The sequence below is a fragment of the Homarus americanus genome, unplaced genomic scaffold (assembly GCF_018991925.1).
Source record: "Homarus americanus isolate GMGI-L3 unplaced genomic scaffold, GMGI_Hamer_2.0 scaffold21914, whole genome shotgun sequence".
Taxonomy (NCBI): Eukaryota; Metazoa; Arthropoda; class Malacostraca; order Decapoda; family Nephropidae; genus Homarus; species Homarus americanus.
The window spans coordinates 1,331,587-1,347,767 of NW_024719665.1; the positions used below are offsets into that span (position 1 = coordinate 1,331,587).

General features: G+C 38.8%; 1 protein-coding gene across 1 annotated transcript in view; it reads left to right on the top strand.

Annotated features, from left to right (window-relative positions):
• Positions 1 to 5,154, top strand: part of LOC121860204 — a 12,852-nt gene extending 7,698 nt beyond the window's left edge. Inside the window, exons 4-5 of the mRNA XM_042357283.1 lie at positions 287 to 384; positions 3,871 to 5,154. Coding sequence (XP_042213217.1) covers positions 287 to 384; positions 3,871 to 4,058 — 286 coding nt within the window. The 3' untranslated portion in view covers positions 4,059 to 5,154. The remainder of the gene's footprint in view (positions 1 to 286; positions 385 to 3,870) is intronic.
• The last annotated feature ends 11,027 nt before the right edge of the window (positions 5,155 to 16,181 follow it).

The following is a 16,181-nucleotide window of genomic DNA, read 5'->3' on the forward strand; positions in this document are numbered from 1 at the left end:
ATACAATACTATACCACAATATGCTATACAGTACTATACCACAATATGCTATACAGTACTATACCACAATATGCTATACAATACTATACCACAATATGCTATACAATACTATACCACAATATGCTATACAATACTATACCACAATATGCTATACAATACTATACCACAATATGCTATCGAAGTGTTTCTCAATATGTCATTATTATGTTGAGTTTCTCCTGTTATTATTATTTTTTATTGAAAGTTAACACTTGGTCACCCAACTCATTTTCATTCTGACTTTCAGATTCAACTGCTTCATTAAGTCCCCAGCCAACAAGACTTCAGAGGAAGACTTGCAGTATGCCTATCAACATATCCAGTCTTGTTCACCAGAATTAACAGGTGCAGACATACCTTGACTAGGAAACAACAATCAGGGGCCATGAATTAAAATGCTAGGAAGAATTTTGAAGATGTAAAATTCCATCACACTATTTTAATAATTCATGTTAGAAGTTTTAAATATATATGAAGTATTTTTTTTATCATCTCTTATAATTCACTTATCTTTAGTAGCTGTCCTCTGTTAGTTGGTCATGGTATATACCAACGTATATACGTACGGGTGTCCCCCACATCATGAAAACTCGGGTTGTGGATATTTGCACATCCGAAATTTGTAAATTATGGCCACTGAGTTTGGTGATACGGCATGTAAATTTGGCCATACGGAAATGGGTAAATTTTCAAAAATTTTAACACAAAAATCAGGATATAGAAAAATGAAATAAAAATTGCAGTCTTAATTGTCTCTCTTATTATTGACAACACAACATATACAGGTTGACAATCCTTTATCCGAAATCCTTGGGGCCAGAGGCATTTCGGTTTTCGGAATTTTTCGGTTTTCAGAATGGTTAGTTGTTTTTTGTTTTTTGTTTTTTTTAATGTGTATTAGCCCACCCGGGCATAGATCACTGACCCACATTGGGGCCTGGGGGTCTAAAATATAATAAAAATTATAACAATAATAATAATAATAATTCATAGGTCTAGGTCGTGTTTCTCACTTTTGATCTTTTTTTCATTCTTGTATTTCTTTCCTGTATTATTATTTTATTATTACAGTATTATTGTTATTATTATTATTATTATTATTTTTATTATTATATTTTATTATTATTATTATTATTATTATTTTTATTATTATATTTTATTATTATTATTATTATTATTATTATTATTATTATTGTCATCATTATTATTCTATTTTGGTGTATTTTTATTAAAAATTTTATTTACTATGAATAATTATTATAATTATAATTATTATTACTATTCCATTTTTGCCCCCCAGGCCCCGATGTGGGTCAGTGATCTGTGCCTGGCTGGGCTAATAATCCCTGTTAAAAAAAATAAAAAAAAAAATAAAAAATAAGCCCCACAAAGAACTTTCGGTTTTTAGAGCTTTTCGGTTTTCGGAATTTCGGATAAAGGGTTGTCAACCTGTATAACTTTTCTCACTATTGATCTGTTTTATTCTTTCTATTCTTTTATTTTCTTATGATATCAGTTGACAATAATATTAAAGCAGGGCCTTCTCAGATGGGTCCCGCTGATCGGGAAGGTTGTGGACCCCAGGTCCAACCTGACCATTGTCAATCTACTGGGGCCTCAACCGATGTCACTGTGGTTGCTGGAGGATCAGCTTTTTTCACAGTTCATTTTTCAAACATTCGCCGCCTGATATTCAATTTTTCTTCTGTGGAGCTCCATCTATATTAACCTCTTCCCCCGATCTTTTATCACTGTCTGAACTTCAACTAACCAAAGCGGCTTCACCCAAACCTTTTCAAGTCTCCAACTACAACCTTTATACCTAAGGGAGGTGTATGCGCCTACTGCAACACACATATACCTTTAGCTCGACTCACGGATCTTGAATCTTCTCTTTATGATGTCATCTGGCTCAAAATATCTCTACCAACTATGACTTCTTTTCTTTGTTTCCTATACTGTTCTCCCAACTCTACCAACTATTTGGAACTCTTTGACTATCTCACTTCTTGCCATGAGTCGTTGCTATCCACACACCCCAACACCGAAGTCCTCTACCTAGGGGATTTCAATGTACATCACAGTGAGTGGCTTGGCTCTGCAAGGGATGACCCAGGTGGAGCTGAGGCACTCTCTTTTTCCTTACTTAATGATCTGGAACAAATAATCAAATATCTTACACGCATTCCAGATCGACACAATCAACATGCTAAGATTCTTGATCTTTGTTTTACCTCTAAACCCTCACACTATTCATACTTAATTTCTGCCTTCTTAGGGTCTTCTGATCATGATCTTATTTCTGTTAAATCACACTGGGCATGACCACCTCCCCCACCTCCCTTTAAATGCCAACTGTGGCACTATTGGAGGGCGCTCCGGCAATCCTTGCGAGAATTCTTCTCTGACTTTCCCAACTGTTAGGTAGGATGGAATCAAAGGTATTTCGTCTTATTACTCTCCTCCTTTAGTCGATAATCTCTCTTCCCTTTCTCTTCGCCGCAATGTTGCTTCACTCTCTCTTTAACGGGCAATGTTCGGTGGATTTGGCATCCTGTGTACCGCCGGCAAGGCCGTGGGCTCGTAACACTCATCTTGCCCACGGTGCTTACCATTTCTCTGTGGATGTCGGTCACACTAGAATAACGCGTTACAGTACATCCTTCTTTCCTCATACAGCCAAACTGTGGAATGCTCTGCCTTCTTCTGTGTTTCCATACTCATACAATCTGTTACACTTCAAAAAGATGGTTTTCCAGCATCTTCGTGGTGTAGATTATTGTAATATAATCTTTTTCTTTTCTATTTTTAATTTCTTTTTACTCTTATTTTTTCGCCCCTTAGACCCCGTTGTGGGTCGATGACCTGTGCCCGGTAGGGCTATGCCCTGTAAAAAAAAAATGGCTTGCTATGTCTGCCAATAACTCAGATTGCATCACCTCGCCTCATGCAGTAGTCAACATCGTTTGTGGCGAGTTAAATTCAAGTGTTTTGTGTATTATCATATTATATCTAAGTAATCAATGTACAGTATGTGCTTAAAAATGTGTATTTTCATTCATAAATGTGCTTTTATTATTGTACTTCTTTTTCCCAAAAAGTTTCTTTAGGAATGCATCTCCAATTATATACCGAAAGCCAATGGGAAAATTCAGTCCACGTTACAGAATTTCACGTTACGTTCAACTTTTCAAGGACACATGCCTTCCGTAACCCAAGGGATTACTGTACAGTACTGTCTCAATTATAATATTTTAAAGTTAAATTTAAGTTTCTGCAACCTGAGTTTCCGTAATATTGGGATACCTTCTTGTCAAACCCATTTTGTGATATGTTCACACCATGTCCCTGTCTTGCAATAAACTTCTCCATACATGCTAACTTACAATTAACTTTGCAATGCTCTTACACAAATTACTCAACTGCCATCTCAGTAGTCTCCTTTAAAAGAATAATCCGTTAAGTCATGAGTGATAATATTTGTCCAGGTACCATTTTCTTCAGTGTTTTGGCTCCCAATCAGTAAATTGGTCTGTACATAATTGCACCTCATACTTATATACAGTACAGTACTGTTTATGTATTCACATTGCTACATTACTGTACTTAAAACCATTAACTTTACATTTGGTTAATACAGTAAGCATATTGTGATGAGATTGCTAAATGATTATTTGTCTCATTGATTATAATTGCACACATAAAGCACATACAGAATAAGTTTGTTGTCTTCATTTGTTACACATTGTAAGAATTTCGTTGCAAAAGTTAGCATTGATAGCTTGAACCATTTATTAAGTTAGAAATTAAAAAAATTAATATTTTTACCAGGTCCCCAGAAAGATGCTGGTTCTGGAATGCAGTCAAACCTGAGCTGCACATCGCAGGAAACTAGTGTAAAGAAACTACACATAGCCTATATAGAGAAGTGTTTACAAGAAGGAAAGAAGCCTGTTGGTATTGATGTATACAGGAAAATATTCAACTCTAAGTTCCGTCTCAAACAAGACCTCAGTTAACCCCAGTAAATAAATTTGTAAGTAGATGATAGGCATTTGTTATTCTGTATGTAAGTATTGTAATGGCAAACCATTTTTAGCTTTATTGTCTTTCATTAGGATTAACAGGATTACCGGTAAGTCATGAAGAAAGTGAATACAGTATTTTTATTATATTTTACTTACTAGTAATTACTACTTCACAGTTACTTCAGTTTTGTCAGTTGTTGTCAACTTGAGTTAACTCCTTTACATTCTTTGTTAGAGATATGATTATGGGTTTAGGGTTGCCCTATGTACTGGTAGGTCAATAACAGGAGCACCGTTTACATTTATAACTTTATTTTCAATTGACAATAAAATTTTCAAGAAGACAATATCAAGAACATATGTACAGTCAGCCATAGATGCACTGACCCCACCCTGGATCTCGTGCTGGCAATACTTGGTAAAGGAAGGCTGCATGTAAAGGTGATTGTGATTGGTGGGTAACATTTTTATAATACTCAGTCAGTCAGAACACCGAGATAAGAGAGCCGTGGCTCTGAGGTGAACAAGGAGATTTAGTGCAAGGTATAGTTATGAAGTGGGAAGTACAGAAGAAGAATGATAGCAGGTGGGCTTTCCACCTTGCGTCCCTCAGTCCTCCAGGGGCAAGGGAGGTTAGATGAACTAAGCTAAGCTAGTTTAAAGTGCGATCCAAGGGAATGTGCTGTTTTAGGGTTTGTTGGAGGGTCCCTTCAGGTCCTTGTGTTGCTGAAGGGATGTTCCTCATCTTTTGTAATTGGGGGGGGGGTCCCATCAGGTCCTTGTGTAACTGGCAGGATAGTCCCGATCTTTTAGGTTATATGAGTGGTGTTATTCTCTCGCGTATGATGGTTCCGGGCTGATTCTCTTAATGTTGATGCTTCTTGGCCACCAGCTGTGTGATATATTGTTGTTTGCCTGTAATAGTTCCTGTAAAATAGGGTCTTGTGTTCAGTGTAGTGTGTCCCATACCGCTTTTACTTGTTTGTGTGTTCTTATGTTAATTGTGTCTATGTTATGTTCGATGTGTATGTCTCGTATTTTTTGACTGTATGGCGGCCTTTGTTTTACTGCTCTTCTTAGTGCTGTATTTTGGACTGCTTGCAGCTTGAGTTTGTTTGTTTTAGTTGCATTGAGTTCTGCCTTAAAACCCTCCCAGTTTGCTCTGTTAAAAGAGAATCTAGGGATGGAGGGGATTTGTATTGGTGATAATTATGGGCAGGTGATCGCTAGTGGTGGTTGGTCCAGGTTTCATGTGTGTATTCAAATGGTGGTGTCTATTGGTCAGAACTATATCCGGCTTCACAGTGTTTCCTGCTGTTGTGTAGGTTTCGAAATCTGGGCCCAGGTGTGTGATGTTGCCGTTTTCTAATAAGTCGTGTATTATCTTCCCCCTTGGGTTTCTGGTTCGGTGTCCGAGTATGGTGTGTCTCTCGTTTAAGTCTCCCATAAAATATGCTGGTGTGTTACATCTCATTAGTTTTAGTAAGTCACCAGTCGGGAATGTTAGTCATCGGCAAGGTAAATATGTTGTACCAGTTGCTATTGGGCCTTTAGTTGTATTGATTTCGACTGCGAAGAAGTTGGTTTGGAAGTTGTCTATGAGTTTGTATTTGATGTTTCTTTTGATGGCTATTGCTGCTCCGTGGCTAAATTCTTCGTGTGTGTTCAGTTGATGTGTGTAATAGTTGAAGAGTTTTATTTTGTCACTGTTTTTCCGTCGGTGTGAGTTTATGAGAATTATGTCTGGGTCTATGCTGTTGTATATGTTTGTCAGTTCTGTTTTTCTTGTATGTGTCCAGGCCAGGACGTTGTGTTGTATTATTTTCAGTGTTCTGTTTTGCGTAATCGTGGGTGGCAGGAACTTGGTGCGTGTTGTTTGGTTGCTCGGGTTTCTCCGGTGGAGTGTTTCTGTCTCTCTTCCTTCAGTCCTGTTCTTATTTTTTTTAATTTCGTTAGGTCTACCCTCTAGATTTTATAATGTTTACTGCTTATTCTTCCTCCACGTATTAGTGTTTCTATGAGTCCCTCTTCTACCCTGTTGTCTTTGTATGTGTATTTGGTTGTTCCTTCTTGAATATCTTTTAACAGTCTCTCATTTGTTACTGTTGGCTGGGAGGTGACTGAGTAAAATCTGTTTCCTATGCTGTTTCCGGCGTTGGTTGGCCGTTAACCAGTGGGGATCTCTTTACATGGTTTTACTGATGGTGGCTTCGCTGATTGGTCGGTTGTGTTCTCTAGGGTCTCGTAGTGTGTTGTGTTAGTTGGGAGTGGGTTGTTTCCATTTCAGTCTTTTCTCCTGTGCAATCTTCTTGCTGTGTTATTCTCTCTTCCTTGTCCTTGCTGGTGATTCCTAGACTGTTTTCGGTTTTTATTTTGAAAATGTCTGCTGATGGGGCATCGTCTGGGAAGTTTACCTGTGGTAGGTCGTTCATTGCAAACATTTCTCTGATAGTTTTTCCGAATGTACCCGGTTTAGCCACATTGTTTATGTGGGCATGTATCAGTGTGGCTAGTATGGTGAAGGGTAGACCTTCACTTAGCTTCGAGTAAGTGTTTTCTGCATTGGCTTTATCTTTTCTTTTTTCTAACATTTTAGAAGTGGTGTCTTGCAACTTTGTTATTGCAGCATAGGTGTTGGTTGGGTCAGTTTCTACAGTATATGTTTGTTCGACTTTTCCTTTTCTTTCATGTCTTTAATGATGTCCTTCCTTACTGGGCAGCGTGCTGCCAAAGTACGGTGAGGTCCTTTGCAATTCAGACATTTTGGGTTTTCTTTGCTGTTACACTCCCTGAATGTGTGCCCTTCAGCTCCACATTCCGAGCAGAACTTTTTGTCTTTATTAGGGCAATTGGCTGATACGTGGTTATATTTATAACATGTCCAGCAAGATGTTATGGGATAGAAATTTTCTTTTTCAATTTGGTGTTTTGAAAGGGTAGTGGGAGATGTAAATGTTACACTCCACCCCTGCAGGTATGTGACTCCTTGTAACTTTTAGGTATACACATCAGGCACCTCGTTCGCACACCGCCCTCGGTGGGTAAAGACGAGGGCTTCACCAAGAGACATACCAGTACTATTTCTACGCCTGGTATTATAGGTCGCTCCAAGTGAAGACCGCAGAGTTTCTCACGGTCTCCTTATTTGTTACTACTCATTTGGAGTTGTGTGCTGGAAATCCACAGGTTCACAGTGGATTGGCATAGCTGGGAGTAGTCACCACCTGTTGGGACGCTCATAGGGATAATGGCTGCCGATCAGCAAGGCACTCAGACCGCATGGAACCTGAGGTGACGGTAGAACGGAGGGTACTGAGAAATAATGCCTGACGGGCGGTTATCACACCCCCTAACACATTACTATTGCACTTATATATCGAGCAAAGCTTTAAACTGTAATAACTTCTATATAAGCCTTAATTATAGGGCGGCCGATAGGGCACTGACCTGAGGTGATGGTAGAACGGAGGGTACTGAGGGCAGTGCCCTGCCGCTCGTCACCGCATAGGCCTACAGTTTCCAATCTTTAATTTTTACTTTTATATCTTACGGTTCTCACCTGAACACTTTTCGGTATATTGTCACTCATGCCGTATAAACACATATTTTAATCCTAAATTGCACACTAAGGCAAGGTCTTGGTTTGCTAGTTCGTGGGTAAATTCATAGGGTTATAATATCAACGTGGCACACCCGAGGCAGGTACATGACGCGCCTTGAAACAAAGGCTGAATGATCATGGCGGGGGTGTATCAACTTCACTTAAAACTGTAATGAGGGATCCTCCTCTCACAGACGTAAATAGTATGACCTTCAAACCCTGATCCACACTTAGTCCTACAGTACACTAGTCCGGCTCAACTGGACTTTAACATTCATCTTATGGATACCCTGAGTTCTCCTTAATGCTATGAATACATACAATTAATATGATATAACTGTACCTGGGTACAATACAACACATGGTCAAGTAACATTGAGTAGGTGAGTTATCCTTTATCAATGTTTCCTGTTTTCTGAGATTCTACAAGCGCGGTGGATTTGCATGTTATATAGCGTAATATGAATTAAATGGGGTTTTTAGGAATGACAATGATGTGCACAGTACACTTGTTGATCCTGTAATGTGATGTATTAACTTTAGTGACGACCTGTGGTGTAATGGTTAGCATGCTCACCTCGCAAGTGAGTGGATCTGGGTTTGATTCCCAGATAGAGTGAAACTATGAGCAAATTTCTTTATGCCACTTGCCTCTGTCTACCCAGCAGTAATTGGAAAGCTGGATATTAATCAGTTTGCAGACCGTGTTTTGGGGTAATGGTTTGCCAGTGCAGTGGTGGTGAAACTAATGAAATTTTATTTTTTTACATATTGTAATACAGTATATTATATATTTTAGAAAGCTTTTCATGTATTATTCACCTGGCGTTGATATGTTCTTATGAACTTAATTCATGATAAATTTATTTTAGGCAAGAATTAAAAAATAATGATTTTTCATAAAGTAACAGCAAAAGTAACAGTACAGCACAGCACAGCACAGCACAGCACAGTACAGTACAGTACAGTACAGTACAGCACAACACAGTACAGTACAGCACAGTACAGTACAGCACAACACAGTACAGCACAGCACAGTACAGTACAGTACAGCACAGCATATAGCATAGTATAGCAGTATGTACAGTACAGCATAGTATAGTACAGTACAGCATAGCAGTACAGTACAGCACAACACAGTACAGCACAGTATAGTATAGTATATATATACAGCACAGTACAGTACAGTATAGCATAACACAGTATATATATATAGCATAGTACAGTACAGCACAACACAGTACAGCACAGTACAGTACAGTATAGTACAGCACAGTACAGTACAGCATAGTACAGTACAGTACAGCACAACACAGCACACACATGTACAGCACAGCATAGGCCATGCCAATAGTGCCATTGCACTGTCACAGCACAGGTGCCACAGCATTGCTGTCAGCACAGCACAGCACAGCACAGCACAGCACTGCACTGCCACACACACCAGCATAGCACTGACACCACACAGCACAGCACAGCAACAGCACAGGCACACACAGCACAGCACAGCACAGCACAACACAGCACAGCACTGTTACATGCATTGTTATGAAAGCATCAGCACAGTCCACCAGCACAGTATACACAGCACAGCACATATTGTGCACAGCACAGCACAGCACAGCACAGCACGCCACGTGGTGCCAACAGCACAGCACACACAGCACAAGGCCAGCACAGCACAGCACAGCACACACACACAGCACAGCACAGCACAGCACAGCACAGCACAGCACAAGGCTGGTGCCACAGCACAGCACAGCACAGCACAGCACAGCACAGCACTGTTATGACGCGGAATGTTATTGTTACTGTTATGCACAGCATTGAAGCACAGCACAGCACAGTAAGCCAGTAAAGTAACAGTTACAGCTATCGACAGCACAGCACAGCACAGCAAAGCATGCGCACAGCAGAACAGCACAGCACAGTACAGCACAGCATTGTTAGTTAAGACAGCACTGTATTAAAGCATTAGCACTGCTACAGTACAGCTAATAGCCACTGTTACTAGCACAGTACAGCCACAGTTACAGCACAGCACAGTACATTAATGCGCACAGCACAGCACAGCACAGCACAGCACGTAACAGCATTGTAGCACAGCACAGCATTGTTACTGCACGTATGTACTGTACTGTTAATGCTACACAGCACAGCACAGCACGTAGCACAGCACAGCACTGTTACAGTTAATGTTACGTTAAGCACAGCACACACAGCACAGCACAGCACAGCACAGCACAGCACACACTGCCACACAGCACAGCACACACACACAGCACAGCACAGCACAGCACAGCACAGCGCCACACACACAGCACAGCACAGCACACAGCACAGCACAGCACAGCACACACAGCACAGCACAGCACAGCACAGCACAGCACAGCACAGCACAGCACAGCCACAGCACAGCACAGCACAGCACAGCATAGCACAGCACAGCACACACAGTACACAGCACAATCACGTTACTGCACAGCACAGCACACACAGCACACACACACAGCACAGCACAGCACAGCACAGCACAGCACAGCATAGTACAGTACAGTACACAGCACAGCACAGCATAGACAGCACAGCGTTACAGCACAGCACAGTACAGCACAGCACAGCACAGTACAGTATACACAGCACAGCACAGCACAGCACAGCACAAAGACAGCACAGCACAGTACAGCATAGCACAGCACAGTACAGTATAAAGCACAGTACAGTACAGTACAGCACAGTACAGTACAGTACAGGGTATCATGAATTTTTTGTCTCAATGTTTATGCTGTACTGTATACCTATTGAGAACTGGAGGTATAATAACATGGCTCTGTTTTGTGTACACTTTTTTATTGTCTGGAGTGTGAGTCTTATATTGGTAAAGTGTGTTGTTGATACTGGCACTTTGTGTATTACAGTCATCTTGTCCATGCCAGTTTAGTACAGTGGAGTTACCCAATAATGTGCCCCATCATTATGCACAACAGAATAACACAGCATCCCTAATTACAACCTTAATTTCTGAATAATGGTGGGTAATTATATTTTAGCATAGTTAAAAGGCACTGCACATGATCAAAACAGACTGTGGTGGTTCAGTAGTTCATTTGCACTATGGCAGGTGTTGTTGCTCACACCACACCATGATCCTGAGTCTACTATGCCAGGGGTCTACTATAGCATGGACTACAACTGCTCATGACTGCTTCACTTTAGGTCAAACCAGTATTTGTTTGTTTACTGTAATTTACCTATACAGTCAACCCTCACATTACGCGGTCCCGTGATTCCGCGGTTCACCGCTAACGCGGTGCCTTGCCAGAACCTAACATGCTCACATTCATGGTCGTGAACCCACCACAGCCAGCCTAAGCCAGTGATAGTGACAGTGAAGTTGACTTGAGGGATTTGTCAGGGAAGCCCTGACAACTGTAAGTGACAGTGATAATGATTCACCTAGTAATGGTGATTCACCTGAGGGCCAGTAATCTGCCCTCTGCCTCGAACCAGCCTCCATCCCCGTATGCCGACCCATCTCTTCTACTACCGTAGAGTTCCACATAATTTTTAGTTTTCTAACCTTACCTTTTATTTTCCTATGTTAACCTTTATCTTCCTAACCTAACCTCTTCTATATTACTTGTTTTTTCATACCATCATAAAGTTAAGATAAAATTTTACTGCAACATAGTTATGTGTCGTCAAAAGTGGAGTTTGGGGATCGGCCTGACTCCATTTCAATTAATCCCATATGTTATGTTGTTCACTTTACGGCTTCCTCACTTTCCACGTAACCTCCGGGTTACATTAACCGCGCAGAAGTGAGACCCAACTGTAGTGTATACTGTGCTCTATACTTTTGGTAGAATAAAACTATTTAGCCATTATTAGTGTATTTAAGAGTTTTAGTTTGTATTTCACAATTTTTTGTGTGTACTATTTTCTGACGTTAAGATCCAGTGGTACATTTGACATATAAACCTATGCCACACTTTAACACACCTAGGCAGGCCTCTGTGGCCCCTAACTTGTACTTATTATTGGGCAATGCCACCGTATCCATTTTCTTATCAGATTGAAATTTACTGTCTGTAACCCTCTTTACTCTCTGCCCTGCCTGTTGAAGTAGTTATGAAGATTTGTCTGTCTGATAAGTTTTCTTCAAATCTTTTTGCTGACTTTTGTTATCTTCCCTGTTGACTGGTTATGAGCAATCTTAAACAAGACATTTGATCTGAAGTGCTTCCAGGTAATGTGTTTAAAAAAATAGGTGTAATGGAAATGCCTCATACATAAATTCATTTATTATACATTTCTTATGGTTCCAGCTGGAAGGGTTTCTTTTTTTAGGTTCCAGCCAGCCAGAAGCAAGTCAAGATGAACATACAGCAAACATCCATAATGTCAGTAAAGAGCAAATCAATACAGATACAAATAATATATTAATCTATATATATACTGTAAATGATTACCTTGGCTGCCTCTGCTTCAATACACTGAATACTCCCTTATCTAGCTTGACTTTCTCACAACACCAACAACAAAATCATAAGTGCTATCATTGAGCGAAGAATAACTGATTTTGTGCTGCACAAAATGTCATATACATGTAGATGAGTGATCTTTAGTGAAGGGTCGAACTATGAACAGTTCTCCATGTAAGGTAGAGGGAGTCACCAGATAGTGGAAATCTTTGTATGGTAGACTAATACAAGTGTTCACACAAAAATTCTGAAATGCAATCACCAAGAATGGCATGTTTAGTTCTCATTTATCAAAGTTTTGAATGTCAACATAAAATCTTTCTGTCGTTTGGGAAAACTTTTTGTGGTCCAAATACCTATGAATGCTGACAACTTATCATAAGATTCTTCACAAGATGTACTGATGGTAAAGGTTATTAATTCAATGCAAATCAGATTATAATACTGTATTAACACTTTTCTAGTTGACCACACGTGGATCCCTCAAAAAACTGTTTCGAGATTGTACCATTTAAAAGGCCATGTTCACATAAGGTAGGTTGCTCATGGGTTTGGGAACAAAAGGTGAAACTAGTACAGTGGATGGTGATTACTCTCACTTTTGTCTTATTTCAACTTAATAAAAATAAAGAAATATTCCTTTGTAAATAACATTTTGATTCTTTTTTTCTCTCATTATAAAATAAGTGTACATGTCATGACGTGTTGTGTCTGTCTACAGGATTTATAAGAGAGAGTAAGAGAATAATCAACAAAATATAATTACTTGTGTTTAGTGGTCATTAAACTATTACATTTATAACAAGGGGAAAATTAACTTCCCTGCCTGTTTAAATGAATATAAATTATAAGAACTGTGTTTGACAATTTGTATTGGTACAGAAGCTAAAATATCTAGCTCATGTTAACTTGGCCAAAGATGAAAAATTTAATACAAGAAAAACATCAAGTGTTCATTACATACATTGGACACATACATGTCTACATAGCAGATACACAGTTCCCAGTGATATTAAAACTTGAGTCTTATGTATAAATGACACTCAAATAAGATGCTACACTGATTGATGAAGTCATTCTGAGGTGTCTGTTTCAAATTAATGTATTTTTGACAATTAATAAAACAGTTATGAGTATTATCATTCAGCTCCACACATACATACTCTATAACTATGTACAGAACTTATACAGTATTGAAGAATAAGCAGTAAAATGAAGATTTATATCAGAGTACTGTACTGTATAAAAGAGTCAACAGAATGTGAGATGCTACTGTACACAGCAGAGTAGTAATGAGAGGATCAGTTCACATCAAGCTGAATCCCCTTTAACTTCATAACACTGGATATCTAAAGACACGTGCTTCATGTTTAAGATGACTTAGATCAACTTGTAGCTTCTCTTGTGATCAGGTACGCTGTCAACAGAATATCTTTGTTCTATACTTGTGTCCAGTGTAAATGTTAAATCAACGATGCATCGTTAAAAAAAAACGTGATAATTCTTCTCCGTGCCGTGAAATGAACGGCGAGGGAGAAGTTTTCACTCGGGTAGTTTTGTAATAAAACAAAACAAAAGTCACAACTCCAACATTTTGTGTCACTCCAACACCAAAATTATACATTAGATTTAAACATCATAGGTGATGCATCTTTGGTATGCTGCAAAATTATAAAGGAAATAATACATAAACTCTTACTTAACCAGTTACACTCATACCACACATATTGCAGATTCTTTCTTATATACAAATCATTTCTAATCCACAATAGTGGGCAAAATGTTTTCTACTTTCCCTTAAAGAGATAATTCAGTTCATATAGATATATACATTTAAACTTCTTCCATGAAAGGACAGACATAGATTAGCTACATAAAAAATATCCTTTCACCTTAACCTGCCATTGTCCTTTGTGACTAAGGTTTCATCTATGTATTGACCATCACATTTTAAGTATATGTACATCATCAGGTCTGGTCATTGATTAGGGAGATATTTTCACTGAAGACATTGGACTTCTGGCAGAAGACTTTGATTCTTGTAGCGGCTATGTCCCTTCTCAATCTTCAAGACTTCACACCGTTTGTTCTGATTGTAACTGCACATTACTGTACACTTGCACCACTTGCATCTTTGGCATGCACCAGGTGGCTCTATCACCTGATACAGTTGGCAGTAGCACTTGTTTTTATTTCATACAAGGACCCAATCTATCCATCCAACAATGGAGGGGAGGGAGATATTGTGTAAATTGATGACCAAATACCCACAACCTAAGAGATTATAACTTATGAAGGATCACCTGTTCACCCACTTGAACTTTAAAGTAAAGGTCAGCAACAAACCCTGGAAAAATCTTTACCACTCATAAAGAACTGTCTACTGTACCCATTATGCTGGATGCCCACATGTTCACAGCTTGAATGATGCAGAGTTGTTACAGGGACTAAATGTGTTAATAAATACATAAAGTGTTTTGTATTTTTGTTATCAAGTTGATTTTCTTTAATTGTTTTTACAGTATAACTGGTAATTTATCTTCTACATATCAACAAGAATAACTTTAAAGTTTGCCAATCAAGAAATTGTATTGAAAAGTAAACCTAAGAAAGCATCATATTGAAACCATCAGGTAGCTAGCTTGACTTATTGCTATCTTGTATAGCAATAAGATCTGAGATTATCTCATCTTTAGGCTCTCCATTTTAAGTGAAAACGATCTTCCCCCAGGAATTATTTTTTTATGGTTTTGTACATATGCTTGACTAGGTGAAAATATCTTACTCTTATATTTTGATTAAATACTCTTACTTACAATCTAAACAAAGACAAAGTGAATAATGCAATGCCCATTATTTTCTCATGTTACTTGGTGACCTCACAATGCCTTAATTATTTTTGAGGGAACACTATTTACATGAATGACTAGGATATAAATGTTCTTCTTTGGTCTGCATTCTTTGGTGTGGAGGTAAAAAAATCTTTTAAAATACAGCATACTGTACTTAGCATTTGAGGAGAACACGAGGACAAGCGATGAAAATTTGTTTTAATGTTACTCAAAGGTTCGTAACAAGTGATTTACAGAATAGGAATATAAGAATGATAAAACCTTTCTTAAGTTTTGAGGGCCTTGTGTTAATTGTCATGCCGATGAATACAGCATTATGACAGACTAATTAAAGAGCCATTGCTCTGAACATATAAAAATATTATTCAGAATATTAAGGACCAATTACCAGTAAATACCATCTCAGTATAAGACTGCATTTGTTTTGTTTAGAATGGTATTTAGGTTAGTTTCTGTATGATTCTCGTAAAGGTACATACTTGCATCATTAATCACTGAGAAAAAGTACTGTACCATTTCATGCAGCAATATTCACTCATCAAAAAAATATGTATGAAATATGACTAAAGTCTTTGGTATTGATTCAGTTCCAGCAGATGAGTTACCGGTACTGTACTGTACTGTACTGAGAGTTTCCAGTTGACAAATTTATGAAACAACCTGACTGCTTATTTGAGGCATTTTGAAATACAGTGTAGTGTATTGATGAAGCAATACTGTAACAAGTAAATAAAGCATGAATATGAGAGCCACTTTTTGAAATTTAAGTGAAACCTAGTAATGTGAGTGGTGGGATGGGGTGGGTAGTAATGAGCATAATGTAAGTTCCAGGGTAGGCAGTTACAACAGTAGTGAATTTTTTAAGTTGTGTGGATGGGTGTTACGGGGGAGACGGGAGTTAGTATTGTGGGTGATGGTCCTGTTGCATGTCCCCAAGCCATGAGTCTGGGGATGGTGGGAACTCTGGATAACTAGGGTTAGATCCGTTAGAACTGAGATCACTGGCTGGACCACCTCCCAACACACTGACACCACCACTAGCTACTGCAGCTGCTGCTGCTGCCGCCGCCGCCGCTGCTGCTGCTGCTGCTGTTCGAGAAAAAACAAAGAGCTTTGTAATAAATATGTTACTGTATAGTACTAAATATTTTTCAGAAATACAATAAAAACTGGGAAA